The 22,729-nt window shown below is 32.8% G+C and overlaps 1 protein-coding gene across 16 annotated transcripts in view; it reads left to right on the forward strand.

The window, feature by feature from the left end:
- The window catches only part of LOC118180036 (transcription factor unc-3-like), an 80,171-nt gene extending 65,718 nt beyond the window's left edge, over positions 1–14,453 (forward strand). For 7 of the 16 annotated variants that reach the window (XR_015041606.1, XR_015041607.1, XR_015041605.1 and 4 more), the window contains exon 3: positions 14,272–14,453. Coding sequence is in view for 6 of the 16 variants with exons in the window: in XM_085818224.1 (XP_085674350.1) it covers positions 14,272–14,419 (148 nt within the window). In the remaining 10 variants the exon portion in view is untranslated. Of the gene's footprint in view, positions 1–1,630; positions 2,503–14,271 lie in introns of those variants that run through there. The other 9 variants (XR_015041601.1, XR_015041599.1, XR_015041600.1 and 6 more) reach the window with 4 other exon arrangements.
- The last annotated feature ends 8,276 nt before the right edge of the window (positions 14,454–22,729 follow it).

Consider the following 22,729-nt stretch of genomic DNA (forward strand, 5'->3'; position numbering starts at 1 on the left):
ACCCTATTTTACTAACATTAAAATGAGCTTCAAAATAGCACTAAAATAAGCTAATTTAATTAGATTAAACAAGAAACATGTAAACAGGAAGTTTCAAAGAATTTTAATTAGGAAATGCAGAAGTTTGCTTCGGAACCGTTCATAATGTATTTAATCGTATTTTCAAAGTTTAATGCAAAAGTTTATTTATGAACGGCGCATAATATTTCTTGAAATCACTTGACCGATTCCGTATCCCGTGACAGTAAACGTTCTCTTAATATTCAGAGAGCATTCCTCACTTGAATAGAACATGCCAATGTAAAATTAGGCAGAAAATGCAATCTTAGTTTGACGTAAGTGTATTGTTACAGATTTTGTATTTAGTTAGATGTTTTTAGTAGAATTCTAATTAAATTGGTTTACATTCCAGTGCAATGCAGAACGAAACATATTTTTAGAGAAAGCTACGTCGGAAATTGTAATTGACTACTGTATTAGCTGTAAACGTAATTTTACTCTTTTGCTTTCCAGAAATCGAGAAAACAGACATTACCATAACTTTCTCGTGCCCGATTAAAATACTTTAAAAAGTCAGATAGAAACATCGCAGAACAAATTGAAAATCTATATCAAACTCAGATTTTTTGTTTTGGCCCAATCTTAAATGATTGACCGCTTCCTAAGCGACATTTTTCTGGCACTTGACAAATTTTATAATCTGTTTGCTCATATTTTTAGCGATTTTATTTCAATTTAAAAAATATATTCCACACTTTGATCACGGTCACCGACCTGTTGATCACAACAAACGAAGTATTTTCTGTGTTAACGAGCAGGACTTCGGCGATTCTATAACAACATCCGAATTATATCATTAACCTCGATAATATTAACCGCAGTCTACTGTTCTAAGATAATCAAGTCAATTATAGAAACTGATTTATTATTAGTCCAAAGGAAGAATTTGCACAGAAGGATTATTAATTTCTTTTCGGCATTTTGTGTCGATTCACTAAAAGCGCTGTTTCACTTTTTAAATTCTTGCCACGAAATATTAGAGCCCTGTATTATACTTAAAGAAATTAAATAATGAAGAATCCGCATCTATGTATGTATGTTTCTCGCATTGTGATAAACAACGTTACCTAGAGCCGTCCAATTTTGAATAACGTAATCCTCCAACGAATATGGGCATGTGGAAGTCCAAATTTGGAATTTGTTTTATTATCGACTTCATATTTTGTAAAACGTTTTTTTACAAAATATTTTTGATTAACAAACTCGAGGGTTTCAAAGCGAGCAATGGCATCGTTGTACAAAAAGAACATTTTTATCTTCAACGCGCGAGACTGTGTATCGAAAATTCTAAAGATATGCTCATTTTAAAATTATTTTGCGATATTGCTGTTGAACTGAATTTTATGATTTAAGTGCGAAGAACATGATAAATAAAGGTAACACAAAATATTAGAAAAACGCCCCTTTCAACGTAATTTAAAATCCGAAACCTTTCAGATTTTTTTTTTTTCAATTCTTATGTAAAATTTATTCTATTTTATTTATTAGTTCGTTACATTCCGAGTTCTCGTAGCATTCTTTGTGTTTTATCTTTAAATTAAATTTTCTTTAAAATAAATTTCATTTTCAGGGCAAAGCGGAAATGAAGACCTATTGGCTAATTAGCCACGATCCATCATCTGGTAAGAGACGGAACGTAGCTCGCGGAATGATAGTTCCACCTCCGCTTTTCAATATACGTGAATCAGAAAATAGAAGACAAAGTCCCAAAACAGAATTCTCCCATCGGACGACTCCAGCTCAAATCTACCGCTCTGTAGACGACGGCGTACCTTTACCTAACGACTCTGTTCCTGGAAAATCGTATTTCTTTGGATATCACAAGACAGTCCCCGCATACCAAAACGTCTAAATCCATCGGCTGTCGTTGCAACACGCGACGCTTCGCAGTCAGAACCATGGGATGGGAATGAATGGGGTTGTAATATGGCCTCTGATGATTCAAACCCAGACATCCTGGAGAGTTCAGATGAATGGTTTTGACTCTTCTGAAGCACCAAGAAGACTTTCTAGTAATTACAAACCTAATATCAAAGTAGCATCACTGACAGCTGCAGACGATGCGTACAAACGTCTTTTTTATGCAAAGAGGAAGCAGGTTGAAAACTTGAGAAAATTTAAACAAACAAAAAAAAAAAAATCCTTAATGGAAGAGGTCGTGGTCTGCAGACGAGTTTGACCTCTCAAAGGAGTCTTTGAAGGAATGGTTAACAAACCTTTTTTACCACAAGTTTGCATGCTCAAGTTTCTGAGCTCAAAAGACAAGAATCAACTGTCGGGCCACTTCAGACAGTGAAAGAGAGCGATATAGAAGAAAGCGTAGTGTAATATGTTTGTACCTGTGCTAACTAAATATATCTGTGATATATCCGTGGCAGTTTCGGTTCGTACATACAGTTTTATTCGAAGTAAATGTGTTTTTGTTACCTAAAACTCATAAGTAAACTTATTTCTTACATTCTTTTCATTTTTAAAATTTTACATATTTTTTCCTTTTCACATTTTTACTTTAATGACAAAAATTAAAGTTATTTTTGAAGTTTAACTTTTTATCTTCGCTTTTTGTTTTAAAAAAAAATCTGATGTGTACTTCCTTGTACGTGATGACTTCCTTGTACGGAATATTAAATTATGCGCATTTTTTCTTGCATTTCATTTAAACTTATTAGATTGAATTAAACCTACTTCGCCGACAGCGCATAAACCACAATAGAATAAATGCATTCTTTAAAATTCACTTTGTTTACCATAGCGACACTCTGGCGCTAGGTTTATTTAACAGTATTATATTTCGTTCATATTATAACTCAGAATGCACAAAATTTATATCATTTAAAGAATTATCTAATCATTCCCACATGTTCTATTCAAATACTACAATAAAGCTAGAACTATGTATAAAAGAAATTAAGCAAAGAAAACAAAAAAGAAACAGTTTTTCACAGACGATTGACTATTTCTCATTCAATTAATTCAGTTTTCACTTCGCGACAAGGCAAACATACATAAAAACTCAAAATATCTGTATTAAAAATTACGAAGTAAATCTTAAACACTTATTTCCTCGAAAAAATTCCAAAATGGATTAAGTATGATTTAATTGGCAATAATAAATGAAGGCGTTATCTTTGTTGTTGCGAAGCTAAGTTTCTCTAGATTGGCAACAAATCCGCTATCTTGCTGTTTCAAATGTAAACAAGAGCAATAGCCGCCATCAAAAACATTATTAGGCTTAGCGGCACTTAAACAATTTTAAAATTGTTGATAATTCTAAAAATATTGCATACAGATTTACTAAAGGCATAAAAACCTTAACCGGAAGATAAGAACAACATAATTCAATCATTTTTAAAGCAAAAAATGTACAATTTACAAACATATAAGAGTAAAGAAACTGAGCCCAGCCGAGTAACAGAGTGGACATATATATAAATATATTTATATACGTTTGGAGAGGCCGATTGCAACCAAAATACGAGATGAACATCTACATGTTATAGCAGTCCTATATACAAAATTTCAACGTTCTGAGGCTACTCGATTTTGAGTTATGCGAGATACGTACATACGTTTGTAGAGACGACACGAAAAATTCTCTTCAGAATTCATTTTAAAGCAGTTTTATAATTTTTTTGGAGGTTTTAAAGCAGTTTTATAATTTTTTTGGAGTGTTTTATTCTGTCCTTACATACAGATATCACGGAAATACATCGTTAAATTGCATTTGAAAGAGGTCAAAATGGGATATTTTCGTTGAAATATGCTGCCTGAAAATTTTCGCGATTACCCGGAATTTCCTTTTTTCCTTCACTTCCTTTTTACTTCGTACAAGGAAGTAAGAAGAGTTTTTAAATTTACAATTTATTTATTTTGCAAAAGTTAAGATTTTTTTTCGCAAGTTCAATTTTTTTCTTTTGTTTTTTTCACAAATAGAACTTTACTTTTATCTTTTCCATTGAAAATAACTTTAAATTTCCTTTTCATTTTTCTTCCCAAACCTAATTTTTTTCTTCTAAAATTTTTTCTTCTCCCATTTTTTTTATTTTACACTTCAAGATTTATTGAGCTATCAAGATTATTAAAACCAAAATAAGTTCTAATTTATTTCCTTATTTGCCAGTAAAGAAGGCAGCATTCATTAATTAATCAAAATTTTTAATAGTTTAAATCAGGTGCTCTAACCGGTGGTACGCAAGAGAAACATAGATGGTACGCAAAGAAAAAGTATTTTAAACTATTAAATTCAAAAATCTCGTGAAGAAAAAGAAAAATTGATAGAAGTTTCCTGTGATCGAACTCTAACTGAAGATTTCAAAAATAATGCACTGGTTAACTTTTATCTGAACCGAAAAATAACTTTAAAGGCAATTCAAATAAAGCTATTAATTTTTTATTCCCTTTTTGCACAAACCTATTTGTGTGAACAATGATTTTCATCCATGTTATATTTAAAAATTAAATGCGAAACAAAATTAAAAGTGGATCCTAATTTCCTGTTAAAACTAAGTGAAGTAAGACCAGACACAAGGAAATTTGTCTTCCTTAAACGGACCCAAATTTCGCACTCAATTTTAGAATTAAAGTATTACAACTTAAATTTTGATAGTAAAAATTGTAACCCATTTTTAACCTAATATATTTTTTATATATGCATATTTAATACAAACAGCCAATAGGTTGTGCAAATGGCAAAATATATTCATTTTTAATATTTCTGTTGAGAAACTGAAAAAAATCATTGTAAAATGTAGCGGTGGTACTTACGTTTTTCAGTATTTATTTACATGGTACTTGTTAGTCGAAAGGTTGAGAACCGCTGGTTTAAATAATTCACAATAATAATATTACAGAAATAGAAAATTTGCTTCAGTTTAATTTTCAAAGAACTCTGATTCCCATTTACTATTATTTATCAATATAGCAATGTTTTGTTTAATATTCTAACCGCCACTGAATGTTACTTCCTTGTACGAAGTAAAGGAAGTACAAAAAATTCCGGGTATCATATTTCAACGAAAATATCAATTTTGACCGCTATCGAATGCAATTTAACTATATTTTTGCGTGACATCTCTACGTAAAGACACAAAGGGCTTTTTTTTCCTCAAACCAATTATAAAGTTGATCCAAAATAGATTCAGATCAGAATTTTTTTCGTGGCGTCTGTACGTTCGTTTGTATGTATCTATCTCGCATAACTCAAAAACGAGTAGTTGTACACTGTTACTCGGCTCCCTGAGCTCCGTTTATTCTTATATGATAGTAAATCGCGAATATTTACTTAATCATGGAAAATGGTTATGCTGTTCTTATCATTCGGTTAAGGTTTTTATGCCTTTTATGTACTCTGCATGCCATCGTTGTAGAATCATCAACAATTTAAAAATTGTTTAAGTGCAGCTACGCCTGATTTTTGATTAACATAGCAGCCATATTTGTTTACATTTGAAACTTAGCAGAATCTTTCTGCACCTATTAGATTAATTAAACCAGAATTAAATCAAATTGCAACCAGAATTAAATCTTTCTGCACCTTCACTGTCTTTTTGTCGAGTGGGACCAAAAGGAAACTTAGTTTTCTGCACCGAAAATCTGCCTGCTGGCCGAATTGCTTGTTTTTGTGTAGAAACTGAACTCTAATTTTAATTGTAAATTTTTTTTTGTTTTAAATGAATTGGCGTTTTATGTTTTTGTCTATCTTTGAGTTTCTAAAGAATTTTTTTTTTTTTTCTATTTCTGCCTCGCCGCGAAGTTAAAACCGATTTAATTGAATCAGAAATATACCCCCATAACACAAAACATCCTCAGGATGTCCTATTTAAGTCGAAATATCCCGGGACATAATTAGGATGTCCTGAGTATGTTGATTCTCAGATGTCCTGAGAACATCGTAATTTAACATCCTGAGGATGTCTTATTTAAGTCGCTATGTCCTGGGATATGAGAGGATGTCCTGAAGATGTTGATTCTCGGATGTCCTGAGGACTTCACCAATTTCACATCCTGAGGACATTCATACTGCATTGTCCGGAGGACTTCAGTTGTCAAACATTCTGAGGATGTTCGTTCTCAAATTTACCAGTTTTAGTTTCTTGCACATTATTTAATTTTCATATGTATTTTACTAAGTTGTTTCTAAATGCTGTACATTAAAAATATTGATATGATTGAAGATTTATTCTTCTTGTTTTGTTATTAATTTTAACTGCTATTTTTTCTGACGTTTTTAAAAATTTACTTTATCATGGAAAAGATTTTTTCCAATGGATTAGCATTTTCTAGAATATTTGCTAAATTCCAATAACATATATTTTTTATAAAAAATGTATAACTCGAAGAAGTAAGTTTAAATGAAATGCAGAAAAAACTGCTTATAATTTAATATTCTGTATAAGAAAGCCATGTGGTTTCCGCATCCGATTTCTTTTCCTGTAGTTTCGAAGATTTGGCAGTTAACATTTTTGAAGACATATTGTAGATAACAGTAAAATTGCAATTCTGAATTACATTTTAATTATCAATTCCTTTTAAATATTTCTGGAGTTTTCAACTTATTTGGTTCTTCTCGAGCTGAGTTATATTGCTTTCTTCTTAATAAAGAATCCATTGTCACAATAGCTTGTAATTCTTTGTGATTGTGCTAGCACAATTACTTACTCATAAGCTTAATAGTGCATTTAAAGATTTGATGCACACCCCATTAGTCATTATGGGACTGAATTTAGTTATGATGCTTGTTAAATTTGCTTTTGGATGTGCTCTTAAAAATTCGTAGCACTCATCAAACTGCAAACGAAGCAATTCCAAAAGTACGATTCAATTACTTTGGCCTTCGTGGCCTGTCGAAGGTATTTAATAACATTCTATAATATAATTTTTACATAATTCTTTTAGATAAGTTAAAAACGAACTGTCAATGCAAGAGTCTCAAATGCTTTGCTCTTCTTTAATTTTCCCAAAAGAGAAATTTGCGAGTTGTTTGATATTTATCTCACCCTACTATGCTTTTGTTGAGGGTCAACAAGGTCTATCAGTTAAGTCGCTGAATACTGGGAGTTCCGACCTAGACTCGATTCTAGGCGAACGGACTTGCTGCATGCGTGTTTTCCCCATCTGTAATGTGTATACGGAGCCAGTTTCCCTTAGAAAGTCCTCCTCGAAAGCATCCCTTCCCTTAGCCAGAGTTACGGCAAAGCGCTAGAGTGTAATAAAAAAACACCACTGGGAATCAATATATTTTAAGATGCCACCCTGCTGACTTTCTTGACTAAAATAAACACACAGGAAATTGCATCCAATTTGTATTGTGTTAGCACTGGAGTTTAAATGCAATAAAATATTGATTTTTAGATCTCAGAAGATCAGATTCAGAAGAATATTAATTCAGATCTCAGAAGTGGTGTTAGCACTGGAGGACTCGGAGTCCAAGCCCTTCGAAACTGATCGATTATTACGAAATAGTGTATGGTTCGAATAATTACTGATGAGGATTAAATGAAATATAGCGTAACTGTCCCGCACATAAAATCTAACAGGTGTTGATAACCTGATGACAAAAGTTACTGCTAAAAGTTCTTTAAATACAAATAAAAGCACATAGTTACACAAGCAATTGGAACAGTTTTAGTCAACATTTACAATATATTAAAACAATAAAATAATAAAAACTGAAACCTTTAAGATTTTATATTACGCCCAAAGGGGCGTTTTCTTAATGATTCATGTGTTACCTTTATTTATTAAACATGTTTTTCGCACTTAAACCATAAAATTCAATTTAACAGTAATATCGCTAAATAATTAAAAAAAGAGCATATCTTTAGAATTTCCGATACAAAGTCTCGCGCGTTGAAGATATTGTTTTCGCATAGTGTTGCCACTGCTCGTTTTTAAATCGTTGAGTTTGTTAATCAAAAATTCGTTAAAGTGATACAAAATATGAAATCGATAATAAAACAAATTCCAAATTAGGGCTTCCAGATGCCCATATTCGAGAAGATTACGTTATTTAGAATTGGATGGCTCTAGGTACAGTCGTTTTATCACAATGCGAGAAACTTACATACATTTCTGCAGATACTTCATCATTTAATTTCTTTAAATATAACACAGGGCGATAAAATTGGGTGGCAACAATTTGAAAAGTGAAACGGACATTTAAAGTTTTCGACGCAAAATGCCAAAACGAAATTAATAGTACTTCCGGGCAAACGCCTATACAAATTTTGTAACATTTCTTATTATTTTTAATTACAGATAAGAATGTTATTTGATTTCCTAACATTTATAACAATTGTGTGCCAATTGTGCAAGTAGACATGAAATTGTGCTTTGCCAAATTCCTCATGAATTAATACATTGTTTTTTACAAACTACGGGTGAAGTTACACCCGGGGTCTGTCTCATACCTTCACACGCATCTTGTTCAAAAGCGCGTAGAGGGGATGAGAAAATGAATAGATTCAATTTCTCCCAGTGTTGTTGGCAAAGTTGGCCAGTTGGCAAAGCAACAGGTGGATGTAAACATGACTTGTGGCGATAAGTAGGGTTTTTAAGGATGAAAATCTAGAAAGTTACTTAGCATGCGTGAGCGCCTCCTTTCTTAGAAAGATTCCTAAACTATCGGCATTTGTAGCAAGTTCGGTAAAGAATATCAACATAGGAAAAAAACTCACTTTAACAATTTAAAATAAAAATTTTAATTATTAAATAAAGATTATAATAACGCACCTAATAGGTGGGTACCGTTACCTCCTATAAAGGAACAGAATTTTTACACTCATGCCTTCTCCGGGATTCCAAACCGGGACCTTCGGTATCGCAGTCCGCGACCCCCTTTACCACTATGCCATGGCAAGTCGAAACAAACTAAATGGCCGATCAAACTTACTATTTTTTTAATTGGTAACTTCGTCAATTACGTTCCAATTTGACTGAAATTTTTATATACCGGGCAAAAAATTGCACAAATAAAAAAATCGCACAAACAAAGACCGCACAAAAACAGGTTTCAGTGTACTTTCATTTGACATCATATGGGTTTAATCACCACTTTCTTTCCAACTTTGAAATCTCCCCCCCCCCCTGCGAGGTCTTGCTGAAGCAAACTGTTTTCTACTGAACAGCATGTGTTCATATAAAGAGTTACTGCTTCAAACAACCTGCATGTTAGAATTTTCACATACCACACCTCAAAAATACACCCTACATTCAATTCTCAGCCCTCAGGCGCTAAGTGAAAAATTAACTTAGCATTCGCTGGTAAGCCTACCTTAAAATGTCATGGCTTTCTCAAAGTAATTTTCGTTTTTTACGTAAAATCTACTACTAGCTTGACTTTCGTACATACACACTCATTCCTGTTTTACAAGCAGTTACAAAAATATTTTTAGGTTTACAATAACTTTAACTGAATTTCCTGAAAACAATTTTAAATTGTTTACATTCAATAAAATTCTTTTATAATAAAATAAAGAGTAACGAATTTGCTTCACTTAATTGGAAGCACTCCAAAGTTTCCTAAACTCAGCCTCTCAGATGAACAAATCGTTCTCATTTTTAAACTTAATTAATTTTGATAATTACAAAAAACTAACTTTAAATTTCATTCAATCTGAAGCTAGCTTTTATTTTTAACTTAAATTCTATTAACTTGACTTTTAACTCTTTCACACATACAACCATATTTCTGTTTTTACTAGCATCGCAAAAATACTTACACATGTTCCACAAAACCTTTTACATTTACAATCACTTTAATCGAATTTCCGGTAAACAATTTTAAATGGTTTACATTCAATAAATTTCATTCATTTAAAGAATAACGAATTTGCTTCATTTAATTAGAAGCACTCCAAAGTTTTAGCTCTGTTTCTTGGACTAAAACGGAATATCTCGTTCTCATTTTTAAACTTAATATATTCTGGCAATTACAAAGCCTAATTTTAACTTCATGCGTTCTCAAACTAGTTTTTATTTTTAACTTAATTTCTACTATTAGCTGGACTCTTACACATGTATTAGTATCACAAAAATACTTTGTTTTAACACACATTTCATAAAAACTTGCATTTACAATCAGTTTAAGTGAATTTTCTGAGAACCATTTCAAATCATATATGTTAAATAAAATTCTTTAAAAGATTAACAAATTTGCTGATTCATTTAAGAGAAAACACGCTAACGTTTCCTGAAGTCAGTCTCTCAGACTAAAAATGAACATCTTGTTCTCATTTTTAAACTTAATATATTCTTACAATACAAAATAATTAAGTTAAAGGACGTCTTGCTCTGTAAAGTGCTAAAATAAGATTATCCTTGATCGAGGCAACGATTGAAAGAAAATTTTTGAGAACAATTTACTTGAGAGCTACTTTGAGCACAATTTACTTTTAAATTAAGATTAAGTAAAACTACATATTCAAGTAGAGTCATTTTCACTTATCTTTCGTTTGTTGAAGTCAGAGAATATGTTCTGGATGAACTCATTCTAGGAATCGAATTAGGAAGTCTGCTGGACCTTCAGCCGCAGAGCTCCTTGCTCTGAGAGGATAAGGCTGGCCTGGTCAGACGAAGCAGTCCACTGGTTACTAAGCAGATTTCTTGCTCTAGAGAGGTTCATCAAGAGACATTTCAGGCATGGAATGGGTGCCAACGTGGTTAAGAACCGACCACTCACAACGAACACGTGAACTGAGTTTCGGTCTACGATTTCGCAGAGTCGCCCGCGCAGTCGTACCTGCGCAACAATATCTTCACTGACTGGCTACTGCTTAAACCCGTTTCCACAGGTATGAACGGCACTGATGATTAGTTTTTACACCTGAGTAAGCTACCCAACCTGCATTGTGGCTAGTGTTGCTGACTGTACCGAAGAGCCTGGGTTCGAATCCCGGAGAAGGCATGGACGTTTGTCAATGTATGCACAAAAAGCTATTAAAATCAATCATACATATTTGTAAGAAAGTAAAACATTATTTTTGGTTCATGATGCTACAAATATGAACCCTATTGTTACAGTTTTTAAAGATTACAAATAACTTCACATTCAACAGATTTCTAATAATCTTTTGTAACTCTATATTTATTGCCGCCCAACCTGTATAGTGGTTACTGTCTCTGATTGCCGTGCCAAAGGGCCCGGGCTCGAATCTTGGAGAAGGCAGCAAATGTATAGTGTCAGTGCGGCTTGGCAGCAATCTAAATATGCAGCAAACCGAAAGTCCTCTCGTGTGGTTGGTTTGGTGGAAAGGGAGAGGTTTAATTGGATAGCTAATATCTCTACGCATATCTGGATATATAATTTATACCAGTGCGATCACGGAGAAATTAATTATTTTATTATTAGTACTCAGAGACTTTTGCATAGCGATAAGCTATTGCGATTTAGTCAGCTCATTACGTTTTAAAACTACATGCCCGGAAACTCGGCGGTAAGGAATCTCATATCCACGGTTCTTCAAATTTAAGTTTAACTTCAGCTACTACAGAATTCTGGGGAGTAGTAACATGTCTCTAATACTTTCCGTGAACTCACTATAAAATAGCTTTCCAAAAAGCAAGAGCGCATTATAAAAGAAATATCAGAATATCAAAAATTAATAGTTGGAAAACATTTTGCACTTCTACCTCCAAAATTTATGGCTCCGCCTTCAAAATAGCGCACAATAAAATTTTCACTCCTCCTTCATTATCAATGTACAGCTTCTCTGAATCAATTTCCTCTTCCCAAGCTGCGTTAGAAATTTTATCAAAACTATTCCCACAAGATGAATATAGATCGAATCATACCACAGATACAGAAGCATCTAACAGTTCTTCTACACGTCGTCCTAATCCGCCAACAGTTATCATCCCTCCAAAGATCGATGAATTGGAACATATCATCAAAAGACTAAATAACAGGAAAGCACCAGGTCCCGATGGTATCGACAACATCATCTTAAAACTTATTTTTTATAATTATCAACAAATTATTATATCATTCATTAACGCCTGCTGGTATAACTTAACATTTCCTAATATATTAAAAAATGCAGAAGTTCTTTTGCTCCTCAAGAAAAATAAACCAGCCACAAACCCTCTACTTATAGACCAATATGCCTTCTTCCCACGTTGGGCAAACTCCTTGAAAAACTAATCCTTTCAAGACTTTTATATCATCTAAATAAGAATAAAATCATGCATGAAAATCAGTATGGATTCACACCAAATAAATCAACAGATCATGCTTTTCAAAAAATGCAAGAAGTCTTAAAGATGAATGAATCAAAGAATCTTCATTCAATAATAATTTCGATAGATATTTAAGCAGCCTTCGATTCTATCCGCTGGAAAGACATCATAACAATTCTAGAAATAATATCATGCCCTCAGGATATCCTTCATATTATCAAAGACTACCTATGCAATAGAACTCTACAATATTCTTCAGATTCCGGTGTAATAAATTATAAATTAACAAAAGGTTGTCCTCAAGGATCTTGCTTAAGCCCTACGTTTTGGAATCTTATAGCAAACGAAGTTTTAAAACTATACGACAATATTAATCATACCCATATCCAAGCATACGCAGATGATTTTCTTCTCATTGTGAACGCAAGTAGCCGGAAATCAAATATTAAAAACTGGAATATTCGTTTAAACAATAACAACTCAGTTTTTCAAGCAGAACTTTTTGCAATCAAAGAAGCCATATGCTTCGCAAAAGAACTTTCTTTACCATCCTTAATTCTCTCTGATAGTGCATCTAGTATTCAAGCTATAATTGGACACAGTCGATCGCCTACTGTACAAGAAATCCATTTTCTACTTTCTCAATTTCAAAACAATAATAGACCACATTTCAAATGGATTAAAGCACACATCGGTAATAGTGGTAACGAGCTCGCAGACGAACTAGCAAAAGGGGCTGCAAACAATTCTTCCCTTCCAAATTACTCAATTCCATATCCAATATCATTACTAAAAACAAAATTAGAAACAGAATTAATGCACTTATGGAAGCAAACCTGGACGGAAGCAACTACCGGCAGAAGAACTTTTACTTTCATATCAAAACCTTCAAGATCATTAATATCTACCAACCGTTCAATTACATTTTTCCTAACAGCTCATGGTCCATTTCCAGAATACCTTCATAGATTCGGACTTCAGCATACAAATCTCTGTACCTGTGGTAATGAAGGCACAATAGATCATTATCTCTTTCACTGCAACATTACTAAAGATTATCACCTTAAAGCATAAAATTTAACTTCTCAGTTATGGTTTCAACAGTTATTAAAAAGTAATATTCTCAGAAATAATCTTCATAATATAATAAATTATATCTCCGCAAACATCGATAATCTTAAAGGAACTTGAAATCATTATTCTTTGTTCATTTACCTTACTTAATAAGCCATTCTTTCTACTACCTCATTTTAATGCTTTCACTCAAGACTATCTTTATTTAAACCTTCAAGATCTCTCAAGCTCGATCAAGAATTTAAGGATATTTTCTAACTCCATCTCCTTAATATATTAATAAATTCTCAACTCAAGATTTTTAGTCAAGTCTTTTACTCAAGAATGACTCTCTATCAAGAATTTCCACGAACTTTTCATTCAGGTCATCCTAATTCATTCAAATACTATTTCTCATCAACTTTTATTCAATTACTGCTCTTCATTCTCCATAATGAAATACTTTACTCTTTACATATCTTACATTCTCAGCCTCTACTATTCTTATACATTATGTTGTTCATTTTCAAAATTTGTAATGATCTTCTTAAGTATTTACTTATCTATTTACGTTTCATTTACTTTCATATTTCTTTAGGTATTATGTTTTTATATATTTAATTTCTTCAATTTTTATTATATAATTCTCAAAATTCTGATACTTTATTTGACTTCATATATAACACCATTGTATTTATCTTATTCTAAATTTTTAACTTTTATTTATTGTATCTATTTATGTTTATTATTTATTGTATTATTTATATATTTATTTCTTGATATTTTATTTTTATTATGTAATTATCAAAATTCTAAAATTTTATTGTATTTTACATAACAACACAGTTGGTAGATGATTCCATCAGTTGAGCGTAAAAGCTGAATGTCTTAAAGGCGGTGCAGCTGCTCATCTGATGGTAAATAAATAAATACTTTCCGTGCAATGAAGGAGTCCGTATAAATTATAAACTTTCTTTTGTACAGGATTGGATTATTCAGTTATGGCAAAGCACACGAGGGCTATCTGCCTGAAGGGAGGGATGCCTTCGTGGAGGACTTTCTAAGGGAAACTGGCTCGTATACACGTTTTCTTTTGTACATACCAGGTTATCAAGTTATTAATAAGATATAAAAAGAAATATTAATAAATACCAAATTAAAGTTCATATTCTGCAACTTTCGAAACTATGCTCATTCATATTCAACTACGTCTGTTTTTTAAATTATTGTCACCATACTAATTCAGAAGTCAAACAACAAAAATCAGAGTTATATTTTCAAAATTCTTTTTTTGAAATTTTGCAACTTTCAAAATTTTGAAAATATAACGCTGATTTTTGTTGTTTGACTTCTGAATTAGTATTTTTTCTGCGTGTTATTGTGTCTTAATTATTGTCATCATCTCAAAATCTTGCTGAAAGTATAATTAAATTATTAAAATTGGTAAATAAATACCTAACAAATTTCCCACAGTTTGAAAAACTACTTTCTGTGATTTAAATGTTCACTTTCAGTCTCCCTGCTTAACGAATTTGTAATATCTTTTCTTTAAGTTAACATATAACATACAGATATAAACAAACTTGTCGAAATTTTAAAAAATATGCTCTCTCAAATACAGTGATTCAGTTGTTACATTTCACCAAAATTCGCCATTTCAACGCATACGTATACTTCAATTAAAATCAGCTTATGAAGAAAATCATGCATGAAAATCAGTATGGATTCACACCAAATAAATCAACAGATCACGCTTTTCAAAAAATGCAAGAAGTCTTAAAGATGAATGAATCAAAGAATCTTCATTCAATAATAATTTCGATAGATATTCAAGCAGCCTTCGATTCTATCCGCTGGAAAGACATCATAACAATTCTAGAAATAATATCATGCCCTCAGGATATCCTTCATATTATCAAAGACTACCTATGCAATAGAACTCTACAATATTCTTCAGATTCCGGTGTAATAAATTATAAATTAACAAAAGGTTGTCCTCAAGGGTCTTGCTTAAGCCCTACGTTTTGGAATCTTATAGCAAACGAAGTTTTAAAACTATACGACAATATTAATCATACCCATATCCAAGCATACGCAGATGATTTTCTTCTCATTGTGAACGCAAGTAGCCGGAAATCAATAGAAATTAACTCCACCTTTTCTTTAAATATCTTCCGCAACTGGACAGATAAATTTCATCTTAAAATTTCTACTACGAAATGTAAAGCACTATATATTCCAAAAAGAGGTACTTCCATAAAAAACCTAAGAAAGCCAATAATCAAAATTTCTCAAGAAAAAATCAAAATTGACAAGAGCATCACATATCTGGGAATAGTATTAGATACTCGGCAATCCTGGCATTTCCATATTCAATATCTCAAAAACAAAACTTTAACCCTTCACAATTCTCTTCGATCTGTAACAGCCAGCACTTGGGGTATATCCTCAAAATTAGAAAAAATTTGGTACATAACAGTTATTGAAAAAATACTACTATATGGTGCTTCCGTCTGGGGTTTAACCTTGAATTCTCAGGCTCAAAAACATTTACTTTCAATCCAAAGACCTTTCCTCCTCTCTCTAGCAAAAGCATATAGAACTACTCCAACTAGTGCGCTACAAATAATAACAGGCATCCCTCCAATTACTTTATCTCTAATAAAAGAAGCAAATAAAGTAAGAATATCAAAACTAAGAATTCAAAGCATAATGAATAATAATGTATTTCAACCCACAGATTTTGAATATCTTAAACACAACTTAGAGCTACATCCTACATATTTTTACACAAAATCCCTATTGGGAACCTTTGAACTCAATAAATATGAACTCACCATATATACTGATGGTTCGAAATCTGAAGCAGGCGTTGGTAGTGCATATTGCGCATTCCGAAAAAATTCAAATATTAAAAACTGGAATATTCGTTTAAACAATAACAACTCAGTTTTTCAAGCAGAACTTTTTGCAATCAAAGAAGCCATATGCTTCGCAAAAGAACTTTCTTTACCATCCTTAATTCTCTCTGATAGTGCATCTAGTATTCAAGCTATAATTGGACACAGTCGATCGCCTATTGTACAAGAAATCCAATGTATTTGCATTGTACAAGAAATCCAATGTATTTGCATTCAATTTTCAATGTATTTGCATTCCTCCCGAGCAATACAAATACATTGAAAATTTATGTCCAGAAATAAATTCCATAATAAGACTGGATGTGAAGGCTGCATTATTTTCTTTTCTAAACTCATAAATTGTGTAAAATTCCAAGATTCTGTCACAGCACATTCAAAAGAAAGTTGACCGAAATATTATCTAGAAAGAGGATTGGCATTTTGCGTATGAAATCTTATTTTTGTGTGTGTTTTGTGGTGAACGGATAGTGCCGCTCTGATCTTTATGATGATTAGCGGCGCTGACTACTGCACCGATATGCCTTTAAATGTGTATAGTATCTTTGCGGCATAGAGACATTCTAAATACTGGCAAATCGGAAATCCTTTCGATGGTTCTGGTAGTACAGTAAGAGAGGCGAGACACCGATACCTGTACAACGAGAGGAGAAATTCTGGTGTCATGTCCACTGGAACTTGTATCTAAACTAAGTTTGAAAATATTTTTATGCGAAATACGCCACTAGCGTAAAAAGTGTTATATGGCAGTCATCGAGCCATCGAAAAAACAAAATCTTAGAAAAGTTGATCGAAATCTGAAACTTTTAACGTCAATAGAAGAAAGACAGAGAATTTATTCATTACTTCATTCGTTACTTTCTTCAACACAAAAGGTTATAAAAGTAGTTTAGTCGTTCTATTTGCTCTGTTCTTGAGGATGAAGGTATATAAGAAAGAAAGGATCAGTTTTGATATCGAAGGTTTGAATTTAGTTATTTTGAAGTTGGTGGTACACAGGTACGCATGTGATAGTTACACATACGAATCTGTTAGCATTTCAAATTAACTAGTTTGGTTTATTTAATTACGGCAAAGCCCCGAGAGTTATAGGCCTAAGGGGGGGGATGCTTTCGTGGAGGACTTTCTAAGGGAAACTGACTCGTATACACGTTACACATGGCTCGTATACATACTGCACAGAAACGTCCATGCAGCCAGCACGTTCGCGGGATTCGAACATGGGACCCAACTACCAGTGTTCAGCGATTTTGTCGATAGGCGGCTGAGAGGCATTCTACAGGGTGGGCCAAATAAGACCTACTAATGTTAAACATTGATAACGCTTGTAATAATTATTTATTTTAATTAATTTTTTATACATTAAATATATTTATGGAAATTATGCATGAAATATGACATCAGACCAAGGTCCACCCTTTTTCTCGATACGGAGATTGGCTCCTTTTAACGCGTTTTCCATTAAACCACGCACTCTTTCTGGTTGAAGGCTCAGTATTTCATCTCGAATATTCTGCTTCAGCTGTCTAATAGTCTCTGATTTATTAACATACAAGGTGTCTTTTAAATATTCCCATGAAAAAAGGATCCTTTTCCACTACTGGCCGCAAAAAGTATTCAATCATTGTTTTGTAAGAAGCTCCGGAAATCGTTTCCAGCGCTCCATCCTCATTCTCGAAGAAATATGGGCCGATAACCCTATTGACCACAACACCGCACCCAACAGTACACTGGAATTAAAATATTGCTGATATTTATGCTGCGTCATAACAATTGATCGTTGACAAGAGTAGAAAAACTCGATAATTTTAACGCGATGTATGGCTCCATAATAAATTTCCAAAAATTCAAATATAACCTACAAAAAGAAAAAAATAATTATGTCGAAAAATAAAAAAAAAAGTTATTTGTGTTTAACGTTGGTCGGTCTTATATTTGGCCCACCCTGTAGATGGCGGCTTATTTCTAGCAAAAAAGGAATTTGCTAAATAATGAATTAACAAACCGTTTTCAATCATTTACAAGCTATGGAAAAGATTCAGAAATTATGTCACATGAATTTATCTAGGCGAAGAATTATGAATGAGGAGTCTGAATCTTACAATAAATTACACAGTAAATCTTTCCCACAGGAAATTGGGTCAGGGGCTGAAAAATGGATATATTACAATAAAACATAGCAAAAGAAATTCTCGAAGACGGAAAAGAAACATGCCAAAGTAAAAACATAAAATTAAGCAAAACAACAACCTTAAGCCGAAAACCTATTCGTTAGAACCGATGTTCCCAGAATCAAAGCGAAGAATGAGAAACAGAAGTTTAGAAATGATATCTTGTAGATGGAAAACCACCAAGTTGAATTTCGCGTCTCCTCTATCAGACTATATGCTTGACCCTCACAAATAGCCATACATTTAAGAAGTTCTCACTCATTCTCGATCCTACGTGAGTTCCTGGAATACGCTTAAAGTTTCTCGAAGCGAAGTTCATTTAAATGCAGGTGACTTGTGGATTTGGAATCAATTCTCATTGGATGTTCCTAGCAATAATATTACGATTTCTTAACATCATTTCAAGTTTGATTGGCGCATTTCATTTCTTTAGTAAAGTTGCGTAACTAGAAAGTGTTCGTTAATAAAGCTGATAGTAAAACATTAAACGATATAAAATCGTGACCACTTAAAAGCAGATTCTATGTACTGATATATCTGAAGCCACTTATAAGAATGGAAAGCCATACGCAATGTGTTCTTTCTGTCGCATGTGAAGTAGGATGGTTGTGTGGAGACGTTGACATGGGCACGAAATAGCGACTGCTAGTGTCTCATTAAACGTTACGTAATGTCTTAATTTAGGCTTACAGTGCACTAGCATAAAAAAGAGAATCTGAAAGATTCGGATTTTAAATTACGTCCAAAGGGTCGTTTTTTTAACATTTTGCGTGCTACCCTTATTTATTAAATATCATGTTCTTAGCACTTGAACCCAAAAATTAAGTTCAAAAGCAATATCGCAAAATAATTTTAAAATGAGCATATCTTTAGAATTTCCGATACACAGTCCCACGCTGGAAATAAAAATGTTAAGTAAAAATTCAAGTAGTAAAATTTCAAGTCAAATTCAGTAAAAATTCAAGTAGCAAAAATTCAAATGAAACTTTCAAACGATTAGACACATTGGGGACTGTTCGAAAAGCAAACGATTTTTATATTTTTGCCTAGCTTCTTTATCCAAACAAATTCCATAAAATTTCATGTTTAGTCCAAAGGGGTAATTTGCTCAGAAGGCCTATTAATTTCGTTTTGGCATTTTGCGTCAATTCCCGATAAGCGTCGTTTCACTTTTCAAATTGTTGCCACTTAATATTATCGCCCTGTATTATATTTAAAGAAATTAAATAATGAAGAGTCTACATAGTGTGAATGCATGTGGGGATGTTTCCCCTCTGCTTCAGAGTGCTACAGTTTTTTTTAAGGTGTAGAAAACTGCCCAATTAATATTTTTAAATCATTATTGTATTGTTTTGGAAAACGGCTAAAAGTTACTTTTATAATCTGTGAAAATTTCTAAATTTTACATCGGATATGCTTTTATATTTTGAAATTTTAAAATCACAAACATCAAATAATCCAAAAATTCCGGAGATTTGAAAAATTCAGAAATAAAGTTACAATTTTTATGCAAGTTTCATTGAAAATAATTTTTTTTGTCTCCATTCGATGGTGCGAAACAATAAAATTTTGATATCGTTCGTTAATGTGAATTGTTCGTTATGAAGACATGTGCGAAAAATCGTTTAAACATTAAGACTCGATTTTATAATTCTTCCCCCTTTTCATAACCGCTGAGCCAAGAGCCCCCAGTGAAGGTACACAACTGTTTTTCCGAGCTCGCGGGATAAGGTTAATTACAAATACCTAAATCAAATTTGGAAACAATTACATTCGCATTGTGTTGTCATGGACAACTGTTCCTTATAAACTGTATAAACTGCGTTGAACTCCATAGTTTATAAGGAAGTAGATTGAAAATAGATGGCAAAATTCCACTCGTAGTGAAGCACCACTAGTGAACTAAATAAAAGCTTATAAAACACAATATACAAACACTTGAATCACATGTTTCCAAACACTTTTACAAATACCAACGATATACAAACACTTTAATCAATACATTATCCCAACACAGTAATGAATAAAATATACAAACATTTTAATCATTAGCTTCATTTTTCGTAATATTAAAGGCTGATTAAGAGTATTTGAAATAAATATTATTATGGTACAAAAACAGTTTAAAATATAACGGAATTTCTTAAAACGCTCAAAAATGCTAAAGAAAAACCATAGACTTATTTGAAAAATAATAGCACAATAAACTATATGCTTCTTTGTATTCCACATAATATTATTCAAAAGGTACTCTAAAGAATCAAAATTTGAGAATTCATCAAAAAGTAATTCTGTATTTTTTGGCCTAAATACCATATTACAATTAAAAAAGAAAGCTTTTATTAGGAAAGGATTCCACAATAGAATTTTCTTTAGTACATGTACTAACAAACAATACAAAGACAAAGAAATTAAAGTCTACAAAATGCATATTACAAGCTGAAGAGACCAGCATTGCCTAGCTTTATGCAGAACAAAGAGGCTCCATTTAGAGCAGTGGTTCTTAACCGGGGGTGCCCGCAGCCCTGGGGGTGCGGGAATGTATTTTTGGGGGTGCGGGAGAAGCCCCTACCTAACCATAAAAATTTTTAAATATCATTTATTAAATTTATTATAATGTGGTATTGTGTAGAAACCTCTTGAGACTAATACATTCTTAATTGCCCGTTCAAGCCGAATAGGATTCAGTGATATTACAAACGTAAGAACATTATATATATTATATTACATTGTTTCTAAATAATTAAATCGATTATAGTGAACCCCACTATGTCAAAAAAATGACAATGGAACGATAAGTATGCTGGTTATGGATTTACCTGCACAACCGAAAAAGATGGCACGCAGCGACCGCAATGCATCTTGTGTTCCCAGATATTTTCAAACATCAATCTAAAACCATCAAAGTTATTAGAGCATTTCAACAATCTCCATGGTGGCGAAAAAGCGCATAGCATGAACAGCTTGAAGTCAAAGAAGGCTCGGTTTGATACCAGTGGAACTATCCTAAAATTGTGCGGACCAGCAATTCAAAAACCTTTATTAGAAGCGTCATATCCAGTGGCATATTTATGTGAAGAAAAAGAAAAAAAAAAAAAAAAAAAAAAAAAAAAGAGAAGAAATCTCACGCGATCGCTGAAGAGTTGATTAAACCTTCTGCTTTAATTATTGTTAAAACAGTTTTAGATTCGGAAGCACATAAAAAAATCCAACAGATTCCATTATCGAATGATATTATACGATCGCAAATACAAGATCTCAGTGAAGATAGTTTAATGCAAGTAATTGAAGACATAAAAATCAGTCCACTAAAAATAAGCATGCAACTGGATGAGTCAACTGATGTTGATAATTGTAGCCAACTTTTGGTATTTGTCAGGTACGTGAAGGAAAAAGAGGTGATAGAAGAATTACTATTTTGTGAGCCACTGGAGGTGAATACGAGAGGAATTGATGTTTTCAATCGCATCAAAGATTTTTTTACTAAATATCAATTACCAAAGAATGTGATTGGCTCTATATGCACTGATGGAGCCCCAGCAATGTTAGGCAAAAATTCAGGATTTTTTCCACACATGAAAAGAGAATTACCGGAAGTTATAATGTTGCATCGTCATGCACTTGCGTCGAAAGCATTGCCAGAAAGTTTAAAACAACATCTTAGCAGACATATTTAGCCATTTAAATGAATTGAATCTATCGATGCAAGGATTTGGCATAAATATAATAATACTTAGTGAAAAATTATCTTCATTTATCGCAAAATTAGAAATTTGGATACGTCGAGTAGAAAAGAGGAATTTTGCAAACTTTCCCTCGCTTGATTCTGTTATTGCGAAAAATGAAAAGAATACAATTATACCCGACATTGTAATACATTTGAGACGATTGAGCGAATCATTCAATGGATATTTTTCTACCGGAAATATTACCAAAACTCAGAGATGGATACTGGATCCATTTTTATTTGACTTAAATTTGATGATCTGAAAAAAGATCAACTTATTCAAATGCGAGCAAGTAGATATGTTCAAATGGAACTCGAACAATTAGAATTGCAGCAATTCTGGTGTTCACAGTTACAGCGTTATCGAGAGTTGATGAACGAAGCACTGCAGTTACTCTTACCCTTTGCTACCACCTACTTGTGCGAAATGGGATTTTCATCGATGGTGTGTATTTAATTATGGCAAAGCCCACTAGGGCTATCTACCTAAGGGGAGAGATGCCTTCTTGGAGGACTTTCTAAGGGAAACTGGCTCGTATACACGTTACACATGGGGAAAACCACGAAAACACCCATGCAGCCAGCCCGTTCGCGGGATTCGAACATCGGACCGAACTACCAGTGTT

This window comes from Stegodyphus dumicola, chromosome 6 (genome assembly GCF_044657685.1).
Source record: "Stegodyphus dumicola isolate Sdum_Otavi_A_Nest chromosome 6, ASM4465768v1".
Taxonomy (NCBI): Eukaryota; Metazoa; Arthropoda; class Arachnida; order Araneae; family Eresidae; genus Stegodyphus; species Stegodyphus dumicola.